The 27,313-nt window shown below is 37.0% G+C and overlaps 1 protein-coding gene across 9 annotated transcripts in view; it reads right to left on the bottom strand.

The window, feature by feature from the left end:
- ZNF385B (zinc finger protein 385B) overlaps nucleotides 1-27,313 on the bottom strand; it is a 176,797-nt gene that overhangs the window by 33,607 nt on the left and 115,877 nt on the right. For 8 of the 9 annotated variants that reach the window (XM_082763131.1, XM_082763130.1, XM_082763134.1 and 5 more), the window contains 2 exons: nucleotides 23,492-23,622; nucleotides 5,181-5,291 (listed from right to left, as the gene is read on the bottom strand). In XM_082763131.1, coding sequence (XP_082619257.1) covers nucleotides 5,181-5,291; nucleotides 23,492-23,622 — 242 coding nt within the window. Of the gene's footprint in view, nucleotides 1-5,180; nucleotides 5,292-15,412; nucleotides 15,531-23,491; nucleotides 23,623-27,313 lie in introns of those variants that run through there. The other variant, XM_082763138.1, reaches the window with a different exon arrangement.

The following is a 27,313-nucleotide window of genomic DNA, read 5'->3' as shown; positions in this document are numbered from 1 at the left end:
ATAAAGTTTATGCAGGAAGAAATCTATATCTCAATTCTGACTACTCTGATTAATCAGTCTCATCAACCACTAATCCTGACATAGATATCCCTTTTAAATTGATATTTAACTTAATCCAATGCTATTTGACTTCCAGTGCTGACCATCATAAGAGTTTGTTTAGGAAAAAGCTTCTTGCTCTATTTTGTCCTCATTTTTTTTCTCATTTCACTTCCCTTCATGGTTGACAACCCTACTAACTTCCTTTACTTTTTTTTTTCTTCTTCTCCTCCCCTGGAATCATATTCTTTAGGTCAATAAAAATAAATAAAAAATATTCAAACAAAATATTTGATTTTGTAAAATACCATTCCATTCTATTTTAGTTTCCTTATTTTCACTTTTATGAAAATCATACCAAACCCAAATATATTAGCCACAGTCCCCAGTTAAAGTAGCTCAAAACATATCTACAAATGTTACTCTATACAAATTATTAAATAATTCATGAAGAAAAATTCATAATTCATTCAGAAAAATGTATGTGTTCTTGTATTTTACTTTTGCAAATTTTCTTTGAAATATGTTAGAATAAAGCTGAACTGTCAGACACACTGTTAGGCCCACTGTGCCATGCGAGTGTCTTGTGCTGCAGTACAGTTTTAACTGTCTGGTTTTAACAAAAGAACTTTAAGTAGTACTTTTATACTGTGTGACAAATACCTGAGCATCTCTCTACAAAAACTGCATCTGCAAACAACTTATGTTCTCTGAAGGAATAATACTGAGTGCCTGAATGTATACCAACAGAAAAACAGGTATGTAAATTTGATTCTCTTTAATTGAGAAAAACATGGTGTTCCTTAATTCGATTGTCTGCCTACTGGCAAAGTTAACTGCATTCATTTCTAAAGGTTCATTTGGGAAATGTTTGTGATTAGTATTAGTGCATTTGCATAAGTGTTGTACAAGTAAAACGTATACCCTGTGCCTTCTAGTAATGGTACATAGCAGGGATGATGGAAAAAAGGACAAAGGGGACATAGAGTTGCACTGACAGTCATTGGTAACATATCGAATCTTCCTTAAATTAATTATATATTCACGCTATAGCATCTTTCTAGAAAAGATGAATTACATTTGTTTTTCATATTTTCTACACAAACCTTGCCTACCAAGTCTCTTCATACTATTTCACATTTCATTCACATTTTCTTCACGAGCTTACACAAGCAAAACAGCATAAGTAGTGAGCAACCAAGGATTTCTCCTTATTCTGCTTTTACTAAACCAGTCTTACAGTGTAATATACCCTTTTGTTCCCTCTGTAAGTCTAAAACCTATAAATTATTCTATTTATAAATCATTGGAACTAAACTCTTTGGTTTTCAACTCTGTAGGTAAACAGTTAACATTTTGGACTCACCTCAATCTTTTCATAAGTACCCTTTCAACCATTTACTATATGACAAAGAAAAATTGCATATATTGTTCCTGCATACTTAATACATTATAATAGGCATAAGTAGTAGAAACTGGAGTCAGGTTCTTGGTATCTTGGTTCTTGTTATCAATGCCCTGTTATACAAATGATTTGTAACAGAGCTTAATTAAAAAAATAATGCTGACCACCTTGCAACCTTTTTCCTATTTTTCCTTGCAACCTGTTTTCCTATTTTTGCTATTTAGGCTTTGCTTCTTTGAAACACAAAGAAAAACAATGCATGATTGTTTTGCATGAAAAACAATGCATGTTTGAAAAAACGCATGATTAACAACAAAAAGAAATCCAATATGACTGTGAAGAAGAAACAAGATGAAGGACAGAAGTACTACTGACAGAGGTCACTTTTGACCTCTGAAATCTGCTATTCCAAAGTCAAAATATTATGTCCTGAAGAGTTTTAAAGATCATAGATATTTTCTTTGCTAACCAAATTATTATCCTGTTTCAGAAAAGAACAGGGGAAGAATAACCTCACCCCTCACTCCCCCCTCCAAACTCCATATAGTTGTTCCCTAAATTACCTTTTGAGATTTGCGAAGCAGAGACAAAATAAGGAAGAGAATATCTTGGAGAGACATATTTATTTCCCACATGTATTGACAGATTAGACTCCAATGCTTAGAAAGAGTATAGTTTCAAGAGTATGAGTCAAAATTAATTTCTGTCTTGAAGGAGGATAAACTGGTCAGACTAAAACTAGACTAAGTTTGCATGCGGATCTTTTCCTTGGTTTTGCTTTTAAAAAATGTTTTAAAATTACAGAAGATTGGAAGATCCTAAAGAATTCAGTTAGAAACTCTTTATGAAACTAAAAACTCCCAGAAAATTTTGCTTCTCAAAATAAAGAAACCATCACTTCAACATTAGGTATGCTTACTCCTGGAGTGAAGACAAATTATTTTAAAATGTGTTCCATCCCTGATATTAGACTTTATCCTCCTGCAGATAGCTGCAGATCCCTGCTTCTGTATCTGATGTCAGGACACTCTTAACAAAGCTAAACCAACAAACACACTAACGGATGAAAAGAAATCTGAAACCTTTGCAATTTACTGCGTTAATTTAATGGGAGGCTGGAAAACAATAAATTGACTAAGTCAGAAATATTTTGGTCTATTGATCCAGACCAGTGAGTACCCACAGTGTGAAAAAAAGATTACAGGCAAGGAAACCAATTTTCTTCTCACAGACAAATATCCAATACTCATGCAGTAGATAGAGCACTACCGGAATCAGGTCAGAAGCTTCAAACACTATGCAGCTGAAATTCATTTAGGAGGAAAAAAAAGTAAGAAAACTACTTAATAGCTATTTTTTGTCATTTTTATTTCATTTGCTTGCATAATTTAGGTCAAAGGAAGTTCAAAGGAACAAAATGCCCATCAACTACAAGGAGCACGTCAGCCTTGTAGAGCTAGAAGAAGGAATTGTAACTATGAAGTGGACGAACTGCAAATTTCATTCTGCAATGTGCTCAAGAGTTTGATGAAAGTTATCATAATTTGATGCCGCCAGAAAGGGTTTCAAAACATTCTTCGAATGTTGCACAGTAGAACAGATCCACTGAAAGATTCAACAGATGTAAAGACTGTTCCACACCCCAAATAAAATTTCACATTATAAAGGTCCAAAAAGAAAAATACAAGCAAAGAGCCCAGGTTTTTATTTTTATGAAGGAGGTTACAAGCTAAGAAGGAACTATGCATCATCATTTCAAGGAGTAACAGACACAAGAAAATACTTGTATGCAAGCATGTAAAAAAAAAAAAAAATCAAGAGATTACGAAGGAGTCTGCAGAGCTGATTGGAAAGGGCATTATCTCTGAAATTATGATAATACAGATTACCACAGGCTGTGGGGAAGGAATAATATTTAAATAAAAATAAAATCACACACAAGGAAAAAAAAAAAGGCAACACACACACAGATGAATAACTCTCAAGGTTATAAGACTGAACCTGGAGAAAAGGTTTAAAATCTTATGTAAGCCTCCCAGGAGAAACTGAATAATGTGATGAAAGGCTAGACAGATTTTACAGTAGTAGTGCTATTCTATGAAAACTTGTTTTCCAAATATTTTTGTATGCTCTGGTTATGAAATGTTTTTGAAACTTTAAGTATTTTCTAGTATTAATAACACTACTAGAGTCTCAGCACATTCTAAAATCAAATTTCCAGGTTGCTTATGAATGCCCTGTTAAAACAAGCTGCTGTAGAAAGTAAGGAACTGCTTTTTATCACTACCAGCAACATGGTCTTGATGCCTCATCCATTCTTAAAACCATCCATTACAAAAGGATTTTATCTCCTAGTAGCTAGAACAGAGCATTTTGAGCATGTTTAGAAAGAAAGGAGTATGACAGAGTATGAATACAGCCACCCCAGAAGAGGGAACAAGGCTGTAATCTGACATGCTCTTGTGATGTCACCATTTAAAGCAGAATACAATATGCATTGTTTGTTCTACCTTGTCAGCAAGTCTAGATAGGAAAAATTGCTCAGTTGGCAGATGTACAAAATGATACACTATTTCATCTCTTTTTTGTTTTGTGCCACTGAGTTGCGATGTAAGCTATCTGCCTTGAAGTACTGTTTGTCCATCCAAATGTCACTGTAGACAAAATGAACAACTCCTCTAGTTACCTGACCCACGAGCAGGCAGGACACTGACCTCAGAAAGAGAGGGAAGAGACGGAACAGGCTGAGCCAGCTTCTCAGTGACAAAAGAAGGCTGAACTCAGAAGCAGAACTTTATTGGTTCCTTGTTCTAATCAGTAGAAGTAGGTATTTGGACCAATAATCAGAGCAAAAAGATTTTTTAAACTTAAACCTTAACCTTAAAGAGAAATGACAAGTGAACTAAGTTTAAAAAAAAAAAAAAAAAATGCTTTTGAAATCTGTTAAGTAGATATTAACCACTTCAAAGAAAGTTTAATAAGCTTGTGAAACGATGACAGATTTTTGATTCAGAAATCAATTTGAAGGTAAGACTGCAATGCTTCAAAATCCTCGCCAGCCTAGACAAGAAAGTCAAACTGGGGAAATCACATTACAAGTCACTTCAAAATAGAATGGTAGAGGCAAGAGCAAGAAAAGCAGAGCAAAAGGTACCAATGCTTTATTGTGAAACTCCAGTAGTACCAACCACTCAATAGCCTTGAGGAGTGGTCTTCAAAGTATTTTAGACTGAAATTATGATAGCAAAATATTTAATCATGCATCACTTAAGTAATAGTTCTTACACTTGAGAGCAAGTACAGAAAAATACAGAGGTGCTGTTTCATTGTATGTTTTTACTGAAAATCATGCCTAAAGATTTACTATCTGGAACCTGAGAAAAAAAGTATAGTCTAGTCCTCAAATCCAAGAACAAAGGTGCATGGTAGCAGTCAGCACCAGTCACTCAGCTGGTCTGTTTGCCTTGGCAGTATCACTCTCAATCAATTAGTTAAGGTTATGTGTGAAGACCACTACTTTCCAGATACTTTCAAGAAAAATGAAGAACAATGTACCACTACAGACTTCCACTCTGAGTGGGCAAGGCAACAGCCCAGCAGGTTGAGCAACATGTATGCAGAACTATGACTGACCTTGGAAAAAAAAAAAAAAGAGCCTTGGATTAATTATTCATATTGTTACCAAATAAAATAGACAAGGGGTGGGCTGGAAGGGATGAAAACAACCAATACTCACATCAGAGTTAAAGCGAAGCTGGCAGACATTACAGGAAATGACTTGTTTCTTCTTTGGGGGAACGGACACTCCAAAGGTATGGTTTATGACTGCTTTTTGCACAGGATCCATCTGGAGAACAAACAACGATCCATTTACAACTTCTCAGGGCAATATACAGTAAAGAAAAAATAAATAAATAAAAAGTAGCTTTCTACTGGAAGCCTATTCTTTTTTTTTTTTTTTTTTTTTTGAGATAAACAAAGGGAAATAATATTTCAGTCCTCATAATAATTAGATTTAACACAGGTTGGGGATTTTGTAGCCTGCCAGAGCTTATAAAAACAACAGGCAGCTCCATCACTGCTGCCACCCCCAGGCTACCAAATAACCTCTCTCCAAACCCTACACATCCTCCACATTCTCAGCACCTGACAGTCACATCTGAATTGCAAAGAGGCCCCAAAAGCCTCCCCATGTTATTCAGCAGGCATTATGAAAATCAATTTTGCTCCGTAACAAATCCACGTCATTTGTCTCTATTTGTTTTTCTGTTCAGTGATAGATATCATCAGTTATTTGGAATATATTATCTCCTGGAGATTTCTTTGTCAGAGAAGGTCCTTTGCCGGCTCCATTAGAAACATCATTTGCTTAGAAAATGGTCACAATCTCTAAACATTTCTATGTAGAACTGGTGAGTGACAGAGCCTGTGGTAAGACTCAGGTTCAGAGGAGCAGGCAGGGTACGTTTGCACCAGGAAAAAGTAACCAAAGTTACCACAGTTCAAAAAACACTTTGACACTCTGAAAAACTGGAGATAAGTAAAGCACTGACTATAATAATCCTAAATTTGATCATTTTCACGATTTGGAAATGATTACATCTATGCTAAATTCCAGGACCACTGCTAAACACTAGTTGAGAATATCTATTTGAGAAGTCTGCAGAGAGCTCTGTTGTTAACTCTACCGGCATGGGGGAACAGGTCTGGAAGTTAAAGAAGGGTAATAACTGCTACTGCATTAAGGTCTCAGTTAAGCATAATGTCTTGTTCATAATGCAGTATAGATACAGATTAAAATGAATTTATTGAATCAAAGATTCAATCATTTTATCAATTCGTATAAAATAGTATATTTGGAGTGATCTCACAGCTGACACTGCTCTGAGCAGGAGGTTGGACCAGATGACCTCTGAGGCCCCTTCAAACCTCCATCATCCTATGAGCACTTGTGCATGCATGGTCTCAATTTTTAAATTAAGATATGAAATAGATTCTGAAAAGGAGAGGAGGAAAAAGGCGATCTACAAGAAAAGATAAATGCTCATTTCCCAACCTTGTCTTTAAATAAGCACAGGAGAAAATAGTTCAATTTGCTTGAAAGTTACATTTTTCTGAAGCTTGTTTTGCAGTCACAGTGATGATTTTTCCTTTACAGTACTATTTTAAGAAATGAAACCTGGCTGTTTAATATTAGATGATACACATCACATATCAGATAGTAAACTGACTTATAAAAGGAAAAAAGGAAGTTGAAGTTAATGATTTATTAATTAAAGAATTATAATTTTAAGTTAGCTGTTTCCAGAGTTTCTAAACCTGAGAATAAAGATTGTAATTTATCCTTAGAACAAAACCATGCTTCCAGAGAAACCTGCATTATCAAGGATTTGCTCTGTATATATGCACATCTACAAACTCAAAAATGTAAGAAAAACCTTTTGCATCATATTTGCCTAAAAATAGATTCTCTAATTATCCATTACCTAACATTCAACTCCTACTAAGCAATTTTATTTTTATTTTTGGGACTAAAGCTACAGTGGTTTCTTGCTAGATTCCTGTTAAACCAAATGCATGGTTTTGTAGATGTTATTGCTATCTAATTTTCTGGAGATAATATCATTTTTAATCAGCTTTTGCTATTAAATTCTGGATTTCATTGCCACAGCGGTACTATGTTAATACAAACAGCTACAAAAGTAAAAAACATCGTTTAGAATGAAATAGCGGATTATTAAATGACACTACAGTGTTGCCACAACAAATGTGATAAAGTCTAAAATAAAAATTGAAATAAACATCCTTATTTCGTGTTTCCTCATGGACTACAATTACAGTTTAAAGTTTAATAGTTTAAAATAAAACAAAAACCCTGTTTCTGTCTTGTTCCACTTATTGCATCCCCCCACATAATATAGCACAATTATACATGCAGATTAAAAGTTTTTTTTTAACATTCATTTTATAATAGATATGCTACTTGATACACATTATCACATTTATAATATATTAAAAGATTGCTGTATCATTAGGGAACAGCATTTTTTTATTATTTTTTTTTAAATGGCGCATATGTTTTACTTTTCAACTTAACTACTAGATCTGGTAATCTACAACAAAAAAGTAATGCTGAAAAGTACCTCAACCATTTGAAGCATCTGAGTTCAGTGAGAAGTAATAGCAAAAATACCCACTAGTGTCTGCAGTCCCATTAAAAAAAAAAAAAAAAAAAAAAAGAAGAAGCATTGCTCAATGATCCCTCTGTGTGTTCCAGATAGCAATCCACAGTGCTAACATTAGCAGTCGTCAGTCCAAAAACATACAAGGCAGACTATGCACAGAGTTCCAGTTTCAGACAGATGCAGCAGCACAAGGACAAACTCTCACAAATAGCAGAGCCTGTGCTGTCTTCAGAAAGTACCACTCGGGCTCCCCTGGGAGCAGTCACTGATCCTTCCCCAAACCAGAGCCCCACATGTAGTCACAATTAGAATTCAAGAAGCACAACCTATTAACAATTAACAGGTTTTACACATATCAGAAACTGGGGTAGATTACAGCATGCTGGAAAAAAATAAAATAGTATCTCTCTGTTGGAAGATTAATGCTGCAGGGTAAACTGATCTCAGATTACTAAACAAAATTATCCTCTTCATTGCAGGGAGGAAGGGCGTGGGGAAGAGGGAGCAAATTATTTATTCAGGTATATATTAGGAAATGTCGCAGCGCAGTTCGCACAGTTGGGAGCACCAGTATTTAATAAACAGTTCTATATTAAAAAAAAATTAGTAACTAAATAGCTACCACAAATTCAAATAAAAACTTGCACTATGCTGTTTATGCTACAGAATAAGAATAAGTGAATAAATAATTGATTCTGGTAGCCATAAACAAGTTTAACAACCTTTTAGTCTTGCTCTCTTATTTCAGTTCATTTAATAAAAAGTTAAATTAAAAACCATGTTTCCAACAAAGTTGGATATACTATTGTTTTGCAATGAGTCTGCCTAAACCCATCTGAACTATTACAATGTGCAAGGATTATTATTACAGTGAGCAAGGAATCTGTACTGGTTTCAGCAGTAATCTCCCACTAGTACTTCTTTTTCTCCTGTTTCAGAATATGTAAATATAAGAGACATCTACAGCCACTGAGGTTGGTGACAGTGACTTTCGAAGCACTTCTGAAACGTTAATGCAGCAACAGGCAATCAAAAAGCATAGAAGAACACAGGAGCTAAACGCTACTGCACCTCCACCTCATTTTGCCCCCTGCAAACAGCCATATGCAGTCATCAAGAGAAAAACAAGAGCAGCACAAACATACATGGCATTTCCCCCAAATATATTTGCATTTGATCTACGTATTTTTTCCTATCAGAAATTTTGCAGAACCAAGTATGTTTTATATGTATTTGATAAATCCCAATGACCTTCTCTTCCGTATGCTTTCCCAGGCACTCGCTAAACATTAGAAAACTTCACTCTTTGCACTGAACTCCATTCCCTACAACCTGCTGTGTCAAGAAACAATTTTTCTTCTTTAAGCCTGACTCCATACAACTCATTTTTCTAAGGTCTGTACCCCATACAAAATTGTATCTGCATTGCTTGATCATTCTGCACTTAGAAGTTGTCCCATCCTTGGACCATCCTTGCTGCCCTTTTCAATTCTAAGAAATTGGTACAAATTCTATCTAACTTCTCAAAATGCTTCATATATTACTCAGGGTGGATCAGAGCTGAACTCTGAGCAGATGTTTTTCACAGAATTCCATATCATAAACGCAAGTTTCCACTCCCAAGTGAGAATGGCCAACTCATAGCACATTATGTTGCATGTGAAGTTTTGTGAACTTTTCCTTCATCATTTCCTGTACATCACTTTATATTTATCTAGGTGGAATTTAACCAGCTATTTCTTGTGTACATTCTCAGTCTCGTTACAATCTTTCACTTATTTATTTATTTTTGTCTTATCTTTGTTCTTACTACCTTGAAAAACAATTTCCCCATTAGAAAACTTCCCCAACTCACCGCTCAAGTACCTTTTTGGCTTGCAGTAATCCTCTTATGCCAGGTTTCTTCAAAATCTTTGCTAAGGGGCTTTGTAAAAAATCTTATGGTAATTCAAAATATCTCAGTCAAAACATCCTTACATATTTGTTGACCCCTTTTGAACATGCTTGTAAAGAAAATTTCCCCTTTAAAAAGTAATTTATGATGACAATTTCCAAACAGTTTACAGTATGATGTGTCCTCTCATACTATTCTTACTAAGGTTCCTATTAATTTGCTTGGCAAAAATATGTCATCTAATAGCTTACATTTTCCACAGAATGCATTTTAAGAACTTGCATTACATTTCACACAATTCAGCCCTCAGGTACAAAAGCAGTTTATATGAGCTGTTACACACTATCATCAGTAATTCATTTTATCCTTGAGTTCTGTTATAACACTTGCTAACAGAAAGTCTCCCTGCCCTATTTTAAAAAAAATTTTTTTTCATGGTACCACAGATTCTTCTTTTGTGCCCTTTAGGAAGCAATCCAGACTACATGTATACTAAGAGACATCAAAATAGGCACAAGAAGGAGGGGAAAAAATTGAGTAAGGGCATCAGGAGAACTTCTTCCATGAAACTGAAGTTCTTGTTATTTTAGCATGTCTCTACACATAGCAGACAGCACAAACAACAACTTGTAGGCCTCAGAAATAACTGTAGTGATCCTGTTAAGAGGTAAGCTGCTGCAAACAAACAAACAAAAAGGCTGGATATCATTTCTAAGCCTTTTGATTGAATAAATTGAACCTACATTGCAAGAAGGGCTGCTTTTTGTGATATTGGAAAAAATACTTTCATTATTTTTTGCTCAGGTGTGATCCCCAATTTAAAAGTTTGGATAAACTTAGATGTTTATCTGAACTGAAGCTTTTGGTGCTTGCCTAGTATCTAGTTAATAACAACGCAAGCTGCTGATAAAGTAGCAAGGCTAAATTGCTCATTAGACATCTACACTTGCGATGGTGCATTGATCTACATTTGCCATTTCTACCTAATGACCTACTCTCTAAACTTTCATTCTGTTCCTGATCTACTTATCTATCAATACATGGTAAGCAAGTGTCATACATACTATTGCCACCACTTCAATGAAAATCTACACCCAAAAGCTATCTTCTCATAACAGCAGCAATAGAGCCTCTGCTTCATGTCAGTGGAACCCAAGGATCTCCAAATCAAAGTTTAAAATTGTGACTGGTAATTTATGCCCTCCACTCAGTTACTTTCTATCATGACAACTTGCAGGTCAAATCTAAAGTTTTCTGTCAGAAAAATATTTGTAAACAGAATATTGATAGGTGGCTATGAGAAATTTAATGAAGTATCTCTTAAGAAACTTCTGTACAAACACTGACAGTGGCTCTAAGGCATACTGTGCTGTTTTACTCTGATAAAATAAAATTTTTAACCGTATATGGAACAAACTGATAATACAATTCAGTGCTTCCCTCTGGCAATCAAGGGGAGCAAACAGTGACATATATAAATTACCAATGCAGGGCAGCATCTAAAATAAATTCTGGTATTTTCTAAACTGCTGGGCTACCCTCTTTACGAGTGTGCCTTTTAAAAAATATTATAAGCAAGTACCTAGGCAAACAGCAACAAACATCCTGCAGATCAGATCTTTTCAACATCCTTCTTGATCATGAAGCTGTGTGCTGACATGGGCTCATTCTGTGCTTGAGCTTGAACTGTCAAGAAAGCTGAGCATGCTACTATCATGGAAAGTGGTGATATGCTGAAGTTTATCATTAATTCTGCCAGATACACACAGCCTTCTACCGCAACAGTACATATAACGATGGCCAAAGCAGTTATGGAAGTGAATAGCCATACTCAACAGAGCACATAGTTAAAATGTCTTGCACAAAATCAGAAAATTCAGCACTGCGATGCAACATTTGACATGATTAGCAAGCCCAGACTGTCAATAATCTGTTCTCTCCACGTTCGTGATGCTTTTGTCACAAGAGAGAACATATTTCTCATTGGGCTAATGCTAGGAATAATATACTGTTCAAGTGGACACTACACCATTTCACATTTCCTTGGTTATTTTACAATACCAGGAACATCTGCTAAGGCACACCTCTCACCTTTTTTGAGGCAGCTCTGTCATCAATGCCCATGTATTGGCCCTGCTCAGCTAGCACAGAGCACATCCCCAGAGAAGTGCTTCTATACAGTAAACATGCAGGTCTCCAACCCCAACCTCCCCACATTTCTATCTCAATGCTCATTGCAATGTTTTGGGGTTCAAAAAATCAGACATGTAAATGTCTAGTAGGTGAGCCAGCAGATGTAAATGGCTAGTAGGTGAGCCAGGGGAGAGCTCCTTCCAGATTGTCTGCAGCTGATTCAAAGATTCGTGCAAATATTTAATTAGAATAGAAAGAATAATGAACTTGTGACATTATAGTTTTTTGCCATAATCCTATGGTCTAACTGAGGATTACTCTTATCATATTTTGTTGTTTAATTACATCTCTTTGTACTTGCACATCATGCATTCACATATAGCATGAAATTTGGATCTTACTGAGTCAAACCCGACCATATTCAGACTGCATTAAGTCCATAACTTTACCATGAGTGTCTTTGGAGCAGCATCTCTCCATTTTGTTCTTTTTAAAAGTCTGAGTAAGTGCATTTTTCCAAGTTCAGAAATACATAAGCCTGCACTTCTTGCATTCACTGAGGCAAGGCAGGCTGCAGGGACTAATATCTCCCTTCCCTCCCACATGGTTCCCAAAATACAGGAACAGCATTGTACTCTGAACACAAATGTCCCCGAGTACAACTCCTCACTGTGTTTGCCTCTTCCCCTCTTGATCAATTTGGCAGCAAGCTCTAGCTTCCCCAAGGAAAACAGTGGCTGTGATAGCTGTGACCTCCGCACACTACTACTAGTAAGGGAAATCAGCCTGAAGACATTTTAAAGCAAAACAAAAATCTTGCTGTAATTCAGCTGCTAACATGTCAGACAGTACAGATACCCAGAAAGAGTTCTTGAAATAACAGTGAGTACTTAAAAATAAAAAATAAATAAAAAGGAAAGAGAAAGCTTCGGAGTTTACTTTTCGACATCATTTTTAGTACAAGACAACCAAAAGCACACCCAGAGCTGGGAACAACCTTTTATGTGTTAAAAGAGATGAAATATTAATAAATTCAGCTTCATCATTTTCCTTTTAGAGGTTAGTGTTGAGCTAATTTCATTTTTGAAAATTCTACATTATTTCTGCCAACATAGCTGCAGGGCTGGAACCCTGGGCTCGGGACATTGATTTTCTGTCTCTTGCCAGCGGCAGTTAGGCTCCCCTCCCTGCTTTATGTCCACTCCTACAGCGTAATGCAGAGTCCCTTAGTGTACTATCATCTTGCTTGTTCCCCTTTTGAAGTCCAGCCTGCACAGGAAAATGAAAAAGGGTGATTCTCTCTTTGTACCTGTATCTGCAATCATACAGAATACTGAAAGCAACATCTACAGCAATTTACAGATTTGTTTTAAGTTAGAAGAAACCATTACATCAGATTTCCCGAAAAATGCATGACAGTTTCTCATATACTGGAGAGCTTCAGTCCTTCCTATTACAAAGTCTAATAATGTGTGGTCAACCAGAACCTAATTTATTTTTTTGGGGGGAAGGAGGGAACGTGACCTTGATTTAAAAGTTTCCAACTAAGATAAATTTACACCATCACTGGGGAAGCAATGCTAATGATCAACTATTCCCACAGCTAACATCCACACTGTGTCTGTTACAAACCACTCAATCTAGTTGTGCCTCACTCAATTAGATTAAAGGGCACCCTAATGTCTGAAAGTGTAGGCACTTGTATACACTGCAATCAGATCAGCTCTTAACCGTCTCTTGGATAAATCAAATAAGCTGAATTCCTTAAGCCTCTCATTATAAAAGCCTTGATTCATTCAATAGTTTTTCCTCTGACTCCTCTTCAGATTTTCAATATGCCATTGAACTATAGGCACTAGAAGTGACAACAGTATGCTCAAATACACTCTCTCTTTACCTACTTAATTAAATCTTATTTCTTTTAACAAGAAATGCATTCATCTTTCCTCAGCATCAACTTGGGAAGCATAGCCCTACATCTTTACTGACAGGCCCATTTATTCATCTTGTAGTCTAGCACAAACAATTTTGCTGTATTTTGACCTAGTCAGAGGAGCAGAGCTGGCTGAAACACCACCAGCCTGGGAGTCTTCTGTCGGAGCAGAGGCTGCTTTCAGCTGGGGTTTCATTTAGAAAGTCTAGTTCACAAGAACTTGTCTGACTGAGCTCAGGAGGCCAAGTGTGAATCCTGGCCTTCTCAGCAAAATTTTTTCTCTCCTAAACCAGTGCAAAATAGTTGCTTAGAATAACATAAACAAAAGTAAAAATGTTCTACACTGTCTGACTGAATTAAAACCAGGGATTTCCTGATCTTTTGCTCTTCTGTTAACCCTGTCTTTGCATTTCTTTGACTTAAATCAAGAAAATCAAATATTAAATAAATAAATAAGTCATGTAATTATTTTAATCTCTCCCTTCCCTTCTCCCTATATAATAGGGTATGATTAAGCATAGAGATCAAAAGAGAAATGAAAAAAACATCTTTTAATTCTTTTTTTTATTACCTCTCTCTCTCTCTTTTTTTTTTTTTTTTTTTTTTTTCCCAGTGCTAAGACTATTCCCTCTTATCCCCTCTGCCCTTCCTTCCTTTCACCCATGGATATATTTATTGTACATTAAAAATAAATTCTGGTTTAGAAAATCATTAGGAGAGCCTTAGAAAAAATTGCTCTAAAAATTAAATTCCACTGCTGTTTTAGAAATTGTAGTAATTAAAAATAAGTAAATAAATATATATATTATAATATTTGATGTCTATAGAAAGACAACCCAACAAAACAAAGAATTGGCAAGGCACCACAGTAAAAACTTCTGAATTTGGTCTCAGTTTCTTATAAGGCTTATCCACAAGTGAGGATACAGGTACATAAAAGGACCGAGTTTGCAAATGTGAACACCAAATTATGCTGCTGGCATCGTTTAAACAGAGGATGCCTCCATTTAAAATAGGTTAAACTTATGGGGGAAAAAAAAAAAAAAGAAAAAAAGAAAGGTTAAATTTTCTGCTCTTGACAGGAGTGGAGATTCTTGTAGTTGAAATAAATAAACAGAAAGCTGCTCAAAATGTTTTGGGACAAAAGCAGGGACAAAGGAGAATTCCCCCCCATATGCAAATGGAAAACAAGGAAAAAAGTAAATACCGAAGGTTTAATGCTTTGTTCTATACTAAACTGAACCAGCTAAAAGAAATCAGCAGCTTTATTTTCAAAGCATGCAGATTACTCCTTTACTACCATACAAGACTTTGCATCTGTACGATGAGTTTTGAGGACTATGACAGACTAAAATTGAGAAAAACAAAGTAAAACCCCAAAGGCTAAAGCAATACTTAAGTGATATTACAATTTCCCTTCCATTTGTGATTCTAGTGGCTCCAAAGTTTAACTGTACTTGTATTATTCATCTCAAAAATGTGGAAAAATATATTTGCAATCTCGGGAAAAAAAAAAAAAAAAGTTGAAAGGTCTAAATAACATGTTTACAACTCTTCAAAATTCTCTGATGGAAAATGCTATATAGCTGCTATTTATTATTAAGGCTGCTGTTATTCAGAACACTTGGCTGTGTTAAGTTAAATGAAAAACACTACCAGCAATATCTTCCCTTCAGATGCAGAAAAAAATAAAAACATACTACTGTATGAGACAAGCTGGAAATCAAACCAATAGCATATCCCGAGAGCACAGCTCTTCTTTTTACACTATTACCATATGACAATAAAAAAATGCTAATGGGTAAACTAATATGAAAAATTACCTTTCAGTAGAATCCTGACAGAAGACTCAAGCCGAGGAGGTACTAGTCAGAAAAACTTAGATAATGTGTGGGGTGAGCAAGATTCCTAATTCTTGCTTTCCTCTTTAAGGATGCCTTTAGACCTCATGATTTTATTTTTGAGGGTCTGCTTTAAGTTTTGCTGGCAGTTCTCTTGCTCCCAGCCTGTTCCAGAACACCAATATCACATGCACATAAGAGGTATCCTCTTAGGTAGATATGAATTTCTTCCGCATTTCTGAACCATGTTAAGAGAAGTTAGAGCCAAATTCATGGCCTCAATCAATTCTTTGAAAAGGAAAGAATAAGGACGCGGGAAACCTAGTCTTCTGAAATTAATTAGCTTTGTTACCTTTCACATAATAAAAATATGTATCTAAAAATTGATAAATTATATGTATATATGCATTTTAGCATAATTGTATAAAATAGATGAATATAAATTAGAATCAAGTCGGAACTGAAAATTTCTTATGTTAGCCGACAACTGTAATCTACTCTCTCCAGCAATGGATAAGGCTTTCTTCACACAAAAAACATGATAATGTTTCTGTTTGTTTTCTTAATCTTATCAGTACCACACACTACACAAGCAGTTTTTAAAATGCTTGTGATTAAAATAAAAGAATAACACTGTATTCATATAAGAGTCTCTAAAAGAGAATTCCATTTCTAATCAAACCTGCCCTGAAAATTAATGCAGAATCAAAATCTGATTGTTCGTATTTGTTTGTAAATCTAAGTAAATGAGATACAGAGTAGGCAAAGGGAAAAACTGGTCTTTTCTAATACATCTCATTCTCTTTCCATAGCATTAACTTGGGGTAGCATATGAAGTTTGTACATATCCACTGTGGGATGAGACAGATTGTGTACAGAGAAGACCAGGTTGAAAACTACAGATCTTGAAATGAGCCCTGCTCAGGTAGTTGAAATGGGCTGGTCAGGGCCTCAGACCTGTGTACCACCAGCTTTCAGGAACGCCAACAAAAGACAGCTTTCACACTATGACTATAAATTGCCATACGCTATTCTTAAATTCCTGTAAAACTGAGTGCATTTAAATTAAAAGACCAGCAGCTATACCCACATTCAGAAAGAGAGAGTACAACAGCCATTAATTCCTGGCTAATTCTTGTCATTTATTAATTAATCACTTCAGTAATTTTTACTTTCTCATGGTGGGATGCAAGCAAGCTGTAAGTGAGGGCAGGAATGCTGAGCAGGTACAGGCAGCATGCCACATGAGCAGGTGCTTCTGCATTCAGCTGACACATCAAGAATTGAGACTTTTCTAAAGGTGCTCTGGATTCTTTCCTAGGACAAGAGATCTTGTGATTAGAAACTACTGACATCTCTATAAGCTCAGTGGTGAAACACACGCTCCCTGTTTGTCTTAGACTGCAATTTTGCAACTGCCTGCTGTGAGAGGAGACATTTGCCTCATAGTCCATCTTTCTGTGGTCTAATGTCTGAAATATTTATGGTTAATAATCTTCTTCCTTTAAATATCTTCCTTGTGTCATGAAGACACTACTAACTTAAGAAAGCAATTCAATGAAGATAAAAGCTTTTCAGCTACTCCGTGTGCTGACAAGGAGAAGGAATATGTACTGTGGAAGTGTCAGGGAGACTAATTCCCAGCTTTCTGTAAAGACAGATGAAACAGGCAGCCAAGGAATTGATCTTCTGAAGGACTCAGGAAATGTTAGAATTTGTATGCAGAAACTGTAGTTCTTTAAGGAATTAGGCTGGTGACCTAATTACTTGTATGGACAATAACAGAAACAGCGGAACAATTCAGGAACCATTTTTCAAAAACCACACCATCAACACTGAATTCCGTTAAGGCAGTAGAAGGCCAGTGTGCTGGGAGACATCTGCTTCATGCTGGCGTGTGGCAATGCATTTGCTCCTTAGAGACAGGGCTTCCTATCTGGCTGCTGAAACTGGGAAGTTAAAGAACCAGGCTTATCCATCCAGATCCTGCTAGAGAAAATGCAAGGTAATGGGAATCTTCAAACAATTATTGTTTGAGGAGAATCACCTGTAAAGACAGTCTATTATTTTAGAGTTGTTTCCCCCCCACTCCCCCAAGAATAACATGCGTTAGAGACTAGAAACAAGTCAGAAAAATATTTATTTAGACTCTTATTTAACAGAGAGTTGTTCTTTGAAGAGATTTCTGACAGGAGCTAAGGAACCTACATCTTTAAACTGAAATACCACAACTGTAAAACCTGTCAAAGAGTGAGTGACAACTCCCTGGTTTTGGCAGCACTTCTCCCTCCAGTGTTCCCTCTCCACCCCCCTTTCCACAGACTCAATGTATCTTACCAGGTGTGTGCTTCAAGCTCAATCTTTTTTGAAAGTTTCAACAGAAATAGCTCAAGTACTTTGTGGGAAAAATACAATGCTTTGAATAAACATTTTTCAGGGCCTCCAAAGACTAAGAATCTTTCCAGAAATTCATGCCACGTTTGAAAGAGGTTTCTGATGATTTGCATCAGAGCCATAGAAGGACAAGGAGGATTCCCTGGCTTGGTGTGAAAAGACTAAGGACACAAAGGGAAGGGACAGACACTGCCAGAGGAAAACTGTGTCACAGCAGCAAGAATTAGCCTATGAACACAGCAGCAGCAGCCTGTGCTTCCACAGTTCAGGCTTTATTATGGGGTTCCTGAACATCTTTTCTCTTTTGTAAACAACTGGGAAAATATGCATTATGCTCTGTCTCTCTCTCTCTTTTTTTTTTTTCCCCCTCTGTTATTCATAAAAGGTATCCCTCAATTCCTCATATTGTAGTTTGGATGATTTTGGCTATGCTCTGGAAAACATGCATTATTCAGACTACAGAATAACTAAAGGTAAAGGAGGGTAACTTTGAAGTGCTCCATGAAGTGCACCAGAGGAAAACCTGAGGAGATCTGTGCGCCTGTACTAACTATAAAAAAGGGCACATAAGAGGCCTGTAAAACAAAAAAAACCTTGCTTTTTTTTTTTTTTTTTTTTTTTTTTAAGACAAAAAAAAATCAAAACATAATCAAGCCAGGCCAAACCAAATATCCAGCTACTCTACAAAACACTGCTTTTAAATTATTTGCTTCATTTTTTTCCTGTGTTGTTAGGTAATGAGATCAAGGTATTGCCCTTATGAAACTTCACCTGTTCTCAGGAGCAGAATATGTCTGAGGGAGACGAACAGAGCAGGTTCTGTTCCCTTGGCACTGTGCCAAGGGAAGAAGAGGAAGAAGGGGAAATGAGAGCACAAGGACAGGCTGCATGGGACAGGGGACAGTAGATAATAGCCTGGCACCATCCAGTTGGCTGCATCTGGAATCCACTCCTCCTGTATACAAGCCTGAGCTCCAGTGTGTACTTTGGCATGGCAGCAGAGCTAAGTGGCTGAAATTCAGATTCTGCGAAGGAAACAGAAAGCTCCTGCACTGCAGAGCAGTGCCAAAAGGAGGAGAGGCTCTTGGCACGCAGGGTGAGTAGCCGGCGATATGAGGCACAGCGCTCTGATCTGCTTGATTAGGGGGCCCTTCAATTTTGAGGGAGAGCAAACAAGAACCAGAGAGGTAGCATCTAAAAATGAGGGACATAATTGAAAATGCAGAAGAGGAAAGAGCAAATTAGTCCCTGCCGGTAGTCTTGTTGGGTACAGGCCAGAGATACTTAGTCCAGGCAAGGCTAATGATGGAGAAAAGACAGAGATATCTGACTACGTTACCAGTCAGCTCCTCTTTCCCTTCCTGTAGCCTATTCCAGCTGGCTCACCTTCCCTGGCAAATGTAAAATATTTCTGGTCTGCTTTGCAAGGGGAGATCTGAACTCTAATGCAAAGACTCAGCATAACCTACTGGAAGAGAAATAGACTCTGAGGCAGCAACCAGGCCACATTAACCCCTGAGTCCTCTAAACTATGGAGGCACAAACCAGCATTTAGAAACCAATTGTCATATAGTTAGATGGAAAATTTCTCACTAATGTGAATGCTACAAGAGATACTATAATCTTTGATTACCCATGAGGCCATAACAAACTTCGAAGGAAGCATATGAATTGCTGATTATTTTCTATGATGATGGAATCTCAGAAATTGCTGATACTGCTTTTGATACTGCTTTTGTGCAGACCGACAGGTCCCTGGCTACACCACTTCAACTAAATTTGAATCAAGCAGTGCTGCTCTCATTTCAGGACAAGGTAGAATGTGCTGGAGTTTTCAGTGCTCTTTTTTTTTTTTTTTTTTTTTTTTTTTTTCCCTGGGGACTATACATCCCTTACAGGGAGATGCAGGCAATGATCATTCAGTTTGCTTTGTAAGATAAAACTTTGCTTTCATCCATTTTAGCTCATGCATAGATATAACCTTCTGTGATGTGACCACAAAGCATATTTTCCTCATACAGTCCGCAGAACAGATGACATAATAAAATGCATCAAGAATGTGCAGAGAAAGACTGGTACGGAAGATGAAGCTTTGTGGTGAAAGCTGGTGAGATAAAATCCCAGATTGCATTATAATAGATGCACAGTGGGGACATAATTAAAACTTGTGGTAATCTTACTTTTGATTTTCACTAACATTATATACTTGACTTTGAAGTCTCTCAGATCTTAAAATGTAATCAACATGCAAGATCTTACATGTTAAGGAATCATTAGTCTTTTTTTGCATGTTAAAGAGCATCTGTATTTAAACAATACCTTTTTGCACAGCTTCTGTTCCAAATTGGAGGTACCAATTTGGGAACCTCCTGGATGCCATTCTATTATAAATAAAAAATATTCTAAGTCATACTAGCCAAAAATTTGATTCAAGTTATGCATTTCATACGGGGGGGTACAAGTAACTGAGTAAGAGTTTACAGAACTTGATGCCAGGACTAACATGCTGTCCCCTGTTGCTGCAGCACTTCTGAGAGCACTCCTGTCCTTCCATGCACCAGCCCACGTTCAGGCTGTGACAGCCTGATCACACTTGTCCTAAAATGACAAAACTAGTTGCCAGTGCTCCGAAAAGTCCAGGAAAGAACAGTGCACCAGTTCTGCAACACCTTGCTGCTTGGAGTCCTTTATTCTGCACTCAGAAGATCCCTTTCTGGCTGATGCATTGAAATAAATAATAAAGTAAAAAAGAGCTCCCTAGGTGAGGAATAAAGGCATGTATCCAAAAGAGTCAGTACCAGCATCCCCAACTAATTTGGCCTACATTATAAGGCCAAGTCATAAGGAACAAAGAAAAAATCATTTGGAGCATGAATTGCTAAGTACTATGCACACACCCACATTATTTTTAGAACTACTGCTGATTTATGAGAAACAGAAGAGAGGTATCTTAAACTAAATCACACGATTCTGTCAAGAAAATAAGATATACATAGGGCATTCTTTCCTTTTAAAAAATCAGGGTCTGCTCAGCATTTTGTCTGAAAGTACCCCATGTGGAGAGAAGCATGTGATCAGAAAATGTTCACAAAGGAAATGGGAACACTGATGTTTCATCTGTAGCACCACAGATGTTTTCAGAATTGAAAACTGTCAAAGTTACCTATATAAAAAGAGGATTTACCTCAGATTTTAAATATATTTCCATAAATAAAGGAAGTTATTTTGGAAACACGGTAGGGGGTATTCCTTTAAACATGTTTCTATTTAATATAATTTACCTTATTCTTTGTGACCTGGTAGTGGCAGTATCAAGCTCTTCAAAGAGAAGAAACAAGAAACTTTTATTTTTCAGGCCACTGAAATTAAGTTAGAAATCACCTCCTGACAGGATTTAGAAAAAACACTTCTGTATCTGGCTGCCACTGAAAAATAAACAGGTTGATGCAGAGAAGTTTTCTCTTGAGACCACATTTCTTTTTTCTACCTTCAGTGAACATATGAAAGGATGAACAGTGGCCCTGGCATGTGCTGGCGGTTCCCTCAGTCCTACCAAATGCAAAGAGATTCAGAGTTGCATGCCAGAGGTGTCACTGTCCACAGCCTTTGACAAGTCCTCTTGTGATTAATTTGTATGGCAAATGATTGTGTGTATGTGCATGTGTGTGGCAAAAGCTCTTCCAATACTCTGGTACTGCACGAGAAGAAAAATTAAGGAACTTTTGAAGATGCATACATCATGAGTGAACTGAGTTTTGGTTATGTTTACTCAAATTTGATCTTCTGGAAAAAGGATTTAGACTTTATTATATTTATTTATTTACACATCTTCCCTCTCCACCCTCCCCCCATTTGTATTTACTTTGATAAAAAGAAGAAAAAAAAAAGCATAGAAATGCACATTTGCAAAGGTTGTGCTAAGTTAAAAAGAAGGGAAATGTATGACAACTGGTGTTCACTGTGCCTGTCAGAAGATAACTATGAATGATTTAGTTTTCCAATGAGCTTTAAAGTCCATTATAAAAGGCTATTAAGGAAAATCAATACATACAAGATAAATGGCAAAGTCTATGAATTAGAAATAGTGTAGTGCTGAAATACTGATTCTCCAAAAGGAACATTTAAGAATGTGGTGTCTGTGGTGCATGACAGTGTGATTTTAGATAATTATCAAGAATTCCAAGGGAGGAATAGAAGATATTTGCTGATGACCCCAGGCTTCTCTTTTAATAAAACTCATAGAAGTTTGGAGAGAAATGGCAGGTGTGAAGGATAAACACTCTGGCAATTAGGCAAATAGAATGTAACCTAGATAAATGTAAGCTAGTGTACATAGGCAAAAACAGTCTAAATATACAAATTAATCTGCCTCTAGAGGCTACAGCAGCTCAGAAATTCAATAAAAACACTAGCAAGCAAATAATGGTTGACTACAACCAGAGCATCCCTAAAGAAAAGGTTCTCTAAGACTTATGTACACTTCTGTGACAAAGCTCAGCTATAATACCAGTGCAACTGGAAAACAGACAAATCAATAACAAAATTCTCAACTGTATTAGACGAATGAAAATGAATATGAATTTCATCATGCCCCGGAGATGAGAATGACATACTGCTATCTAAAATTGTATTAAGTTTTGACTCCTGCACTTTAAAAATACCTGAATTTTTATCTTTTCTCTCTTTGTACATAAGTATGTGTATGTACCCCTCAGATCTGTACACATGAATAACCTCACATCTCCCACAAACACACAAATTTTACATGCCTGTTTTGTAATGAATTAATAATATTTGCTACAGTTTATAAAATAAGTTGGGCTGCCAACAGTTGAAAGAAGCTGGCTAATATGGTTACCTTATAACCATCCCACAGTACTGTGTGCTCAAACACAAGGCCTGTCAGCAAGATTTATTTGCAAGTCAGGCAGAAGAATAAATCCTCTTGCTGTATTAACTTCAGACAGAAGGAAAATTTACAAAGGAAATGTTTGGTGGTGGCTCAGCTGATCCCTGCCTGCTGGCAGTGACAGTGCTCCCCTTCCCATCCCTCCACAGCAACAGCGACAACCGTGAGGCAACGGTCATGGATGAGCAAAGCATATTTACTGACTCAGCAGAAATGACCTGGAGCAGTTTCTTCCTGTTGCTATTAACTTACTGTTTGCCGATTTGTTCTATGCTGAATTAGCTGCACAAGCAAAACTGAGTGGCAGCATGCAAAATACTAGTTTCAGTGCACTCAACATGTTTAAGTCAGTGGAGGATCTAGGCCTTACCTGCCAGTCTGTTTTTTCCGTTAGCTTTTTCTCTTTCTTGTTCTTTTTCTTTTTTATTATTTTTTTTTCCCAGCTCATGGAAACGTGTACTCCCAGGTAAACACTCAAAATTATTCCATTACTCACTAAAGCTCTACCATGGGCCTTTTTCTGTGTGCAAACAACACCCTCACAGACCAAGTTAAAAAAAAAAAAAAAAAAAAAAAAAGATGTTTTGCAGTAAGAAGGTTGGGTAACAGCGTGAGACTTTCATGCGAGGGAACAGTAAGAATCACAGCACAGACAAAAAACAGGGTTCTACTAAAACTAGGCTTGTTTCAATACTGGATATTAGAACTGGCTTGGAAAGCATTACATTGAAACTAAATGCAGAAGCACCTTTACTTACTGTGTTAAAATTTGGGAAGAATCCAACAGCAGAGCTGCTGTCCACTGGGAAGTGCATAAAGGGTTTGATATCCAGGGAAGGCTGCATCATCAAGGCAGGTGTGCGCACAAGGGTGGGAAGTGTAGTAGTGCCTGCCAAGAGCAAACAAAACCAGGAATTCATAGTATTCTCCTTTCCACGTTACACACAGCATAGCTATCCCTTGCTGACACAACCGCCAAGAACAAATAATGCATGGAGGTAATAAAGTGGCTCTGCAGGAGTTAATATCATTAAAAGAAACCTATTTCCACACACTAGAGATGAGGCAGAACACTTCCCTATGGCCATGCATACTCAGAAGCTGCAGAGGAGACATATGGTATATAAATCACCCTGGCAGATAGAATAAATCCTCCTAAAGCTGAAAAATTCTTCTATGCCAAAAAGGCCAGGATAGGCGCCCATGGAAGTCAGATGCTTTTGCAATTCATGGTTGCCTATTAGATCAGCTAGCACAGGCAGTACATGCAAGCTGAAATCCAGAGGTCTGTTTCCAAATAGTGAGCTGTGTGTTTGTTTTTTCTTCTTCCAGCAGCTTCTGTAACTATTAGGTGCTGCACAAACATCATTTCATATTAGATATATATATATTTAATTCCTTCTGTTTTACAGTGCAATGCAAATATTAGAAAATGGACAACAGATAATCAGCTGGCACACACACGAACTCTCTACATGCAATGCAAATCAACATTTTCTTAATTGGAGCACAAATCTTTCTCCCCAAAAGTGGGCTTTCCAGAAATGCACATACTGGAATTGTTGCTGTATACACTTGAGAATCACTCCCCAACAAGACCCCAAAGGAATGTGAAGGCACAGATGTCCAAACATTCATTTATAACTAACTGTTTGCCCTACCCACATGATAGCATGCCTAGCACACTGCTTCCAGCTATGCCTGTGGGAGTAATTTTTCCCCCCTGAAATCATACAAAGTAGACTTCAAACAATATTTCCCTTCACTGAAATCAAAAATTAACTAAAAAAACAAACAACAAAATTCAGATGCTCCTTCCTGGGTTGAATAAATAATTCAACACAGACTTGAGCAGGCACTGGAACACAAGTGTCCCATGTCTTAACAGGAGGGTGAGTCATTCTCTGCCTTTCCTCTAGGTCCCTTCTGCCAGAATTTCTCCATCATTACTTCCCTCTCCTGCTCACCAGTGGCCAGCACATCAGCCAGGAGTGTAACAGTTCTCTAGGGAGCTTCTTTGGTCTCAAACAGAGCTGACACAGACTAAACTTTTTTTTTTTTTTTTTTTTTTTTTTTCTCTCTCTCTCTCTCTCTCTCTCTCTCTCTCTCATAGAAGTTGTCAGAGTTTTTTAAACTCAGGAGGGGAAAAAAGGAGAAAAGTAAACCAAGCAGTTTTCCCTCTCTTCTCCCACAAAATCAAATAATTTGCATCTATCTCCCATTCTCCCTATTAAGGACATGCAAAATTCCAGGCAGAGGAATTTTCCTCCTTCTTCATCTCTTCGCTCTGCATCCACAGACGTGACTTCAAAACTGTAGTTTCTTCATTCTATAGTGTCTGAGAGGAAAGCAGAGTTCAGAAGCCAGATGGGGCTGCATGAATTTATTGGATGGCCAAACACTTGAAACTAGCCCTGAGCTCAAATTTTGTAGATGTTGGAGACACAGTCAATTTGATCACAGCTGCAGCATAGTAAACATTGTATTATGGCCTAGCAGATGAGTAACAGGCTATAATCTATTCTCTGTTCCTTCTACAGGCAGAGGGTAAGGATAGCAGAAAGATGGGTCATTGACAACTACGGAGAGAAAACTATTAGGACTCCATCCCAACTGAGCTGCACAACTTGAAAGGAAAAATATGCTTGAGATATTGAGAAAATATTCCAGAATATTTTCTCTCTTCTCCTACCCCAATACTTTCATAGATGCAAGTTTTTTTCAGATCTTTATGTCAGTTAAACCCTGCATTCTGCATGAGCCCCTGTAACTCATTGACACTTGTGCTTATTTAAGTCAAAGCTTATTCAAGTGGAGTCACAAATGGCAAAAAACTAAAGGTTGTCTAACATGCCCATAGTTTCTACTTCATATCCATAATGGAAAAAAAAAAAAAAAAGCATCAACAGGAAAGCAGCATCTCAGAGGATTTACCCAAAGAAAATATCTTTGACTGCAAAAATGATGATTATTTCTACTTGCTGGTTCTGAAACAGTAGCTTTACATAATTTAGATTTCAGAGTTGTACTCCAACAGCAGCTACACTGTATTCAATTACCTAAACTCCATAAAGTGCCATCATCATCAAACTTCTACAAGTTTCTCTTTGAAGTTCAGAAGCAATTAAAGATGCATGGAGTTAAAAAAGATCTGTCCTCTCTTTGCATATACACACTTCAATTAAGCTACGAAGCTAAATATGAAGCAATGAAGCTAAATATGGTTACATCTTTTAACTAAATTTTACAGAAAAAAAGAGAACAGAGTTAAATTGTGACTGGTATTTAAAATCAGAACTAAGCGAGGTTTGTGATGCTATATATAACCGAGGTATAGAAAACATTTGGCCTAAAAATTTTAAAAATTAAAAACCTATTAGCATCCTCTGCTAAACAATGCAATCTTCATTGTATGCCTCAGCTGAGTACAGATCATTTAAAATACATCTGAAATCTGCCCACAGTTTAGCAGCCCATGGTGTTTCTGCTGCCAGCATAATGCATGATCACTAAATTAGGATACATTCAGAGTCTCTGTCGAATAGAATACATACACACCTACCAGACTGATTAGTGTAGGCATTAATAATAAATTTGTTCACTTCTGTTTTGCTGTTTACTACTCCTACTATTGCCGACCATATACCAGTGGTCCTGTTTGACTGAAGTTCGATTTTCAGACTCATGTCTGAAAGCCTCTGGAAGAATGATCAGGTAAGGATGACCCAAACTAGAGGAGGAAGCACTTCAGGACAATGATCTGATCCAACAGAACAGGGCATACTTTTCCACTGGCATTTCTTCAAAAAGTCAGATAGATTTTTGCCATCACTACACCAGGTCTGTATGCAGACCTGAGCTAAGCAGGAATACTGGCATAAGAAAGATGTAGCTGACAAGCTTCATTATCATCATAAATTTAACAGATGTTTACCATTTCATTAGCATTTTAATGATAAAGACAATTTACCATGTCAAACACAGATTGTTTTAAACTACTAGTGAGTCTTTGGCATAAATATAACTGATCTTTCTTGTAAATTCATTTGTTCATTTCAAATTTGTAATTTCTAACCTTAAAAACAAACAAACAAAAAAACCCTTCATTTGTGACTACCACTGTGGGAGCTACCTAAGCACAGGGGATGAAAGCAACAGACTGCCAAAATTATGCACCAAACCTCAACTGGTCTGCTTGATTGTTGTCTAGGAGAGGGAAAACAAACTCGTCTGATCTAAAATGTCTCATTTTATAAAAAAACAAAAAAACAAAAAACAAAAAACTTTTCTTCCTCCTCCACATCTCAAAAGCAAGTCCCTGTGTAATATGTTCTGCTTGTCTTTACCACGTACACATGGCTTCATGCACTCTGAAACTCATTGGGCCACTGAAGGCTTTATAAAGATTAGACTTTGTCGTCTTTATCCAAACTTGATCTGTGTCTAACAATAAAGGCACATAATTAAGCAATGAAAGCAATATTTTGGAGGAAGCATTTGGAAAGTTTTGTACCGGTCTCTCCCATGGCAGTACCAGTGAAAGATGTGTTACAGACAGCCTGGCAGGTGGCAAAGGGATT

The sequence above is a fragment of the Aythya marila genome (assembly GCF_965140915.1).
Source record: "Aythya marila genome assembly, chromosome: 6".
In the NCBI taxonomy this organism is placed as follows: Eukaryota; Metazoa; Chordata; class Aves; order Anseriformes; family Anatidae; genus Aythya; species Aythya marila.
This window is presented reverse-complemented; position numbering and strand designations above follow the sequence as displayed.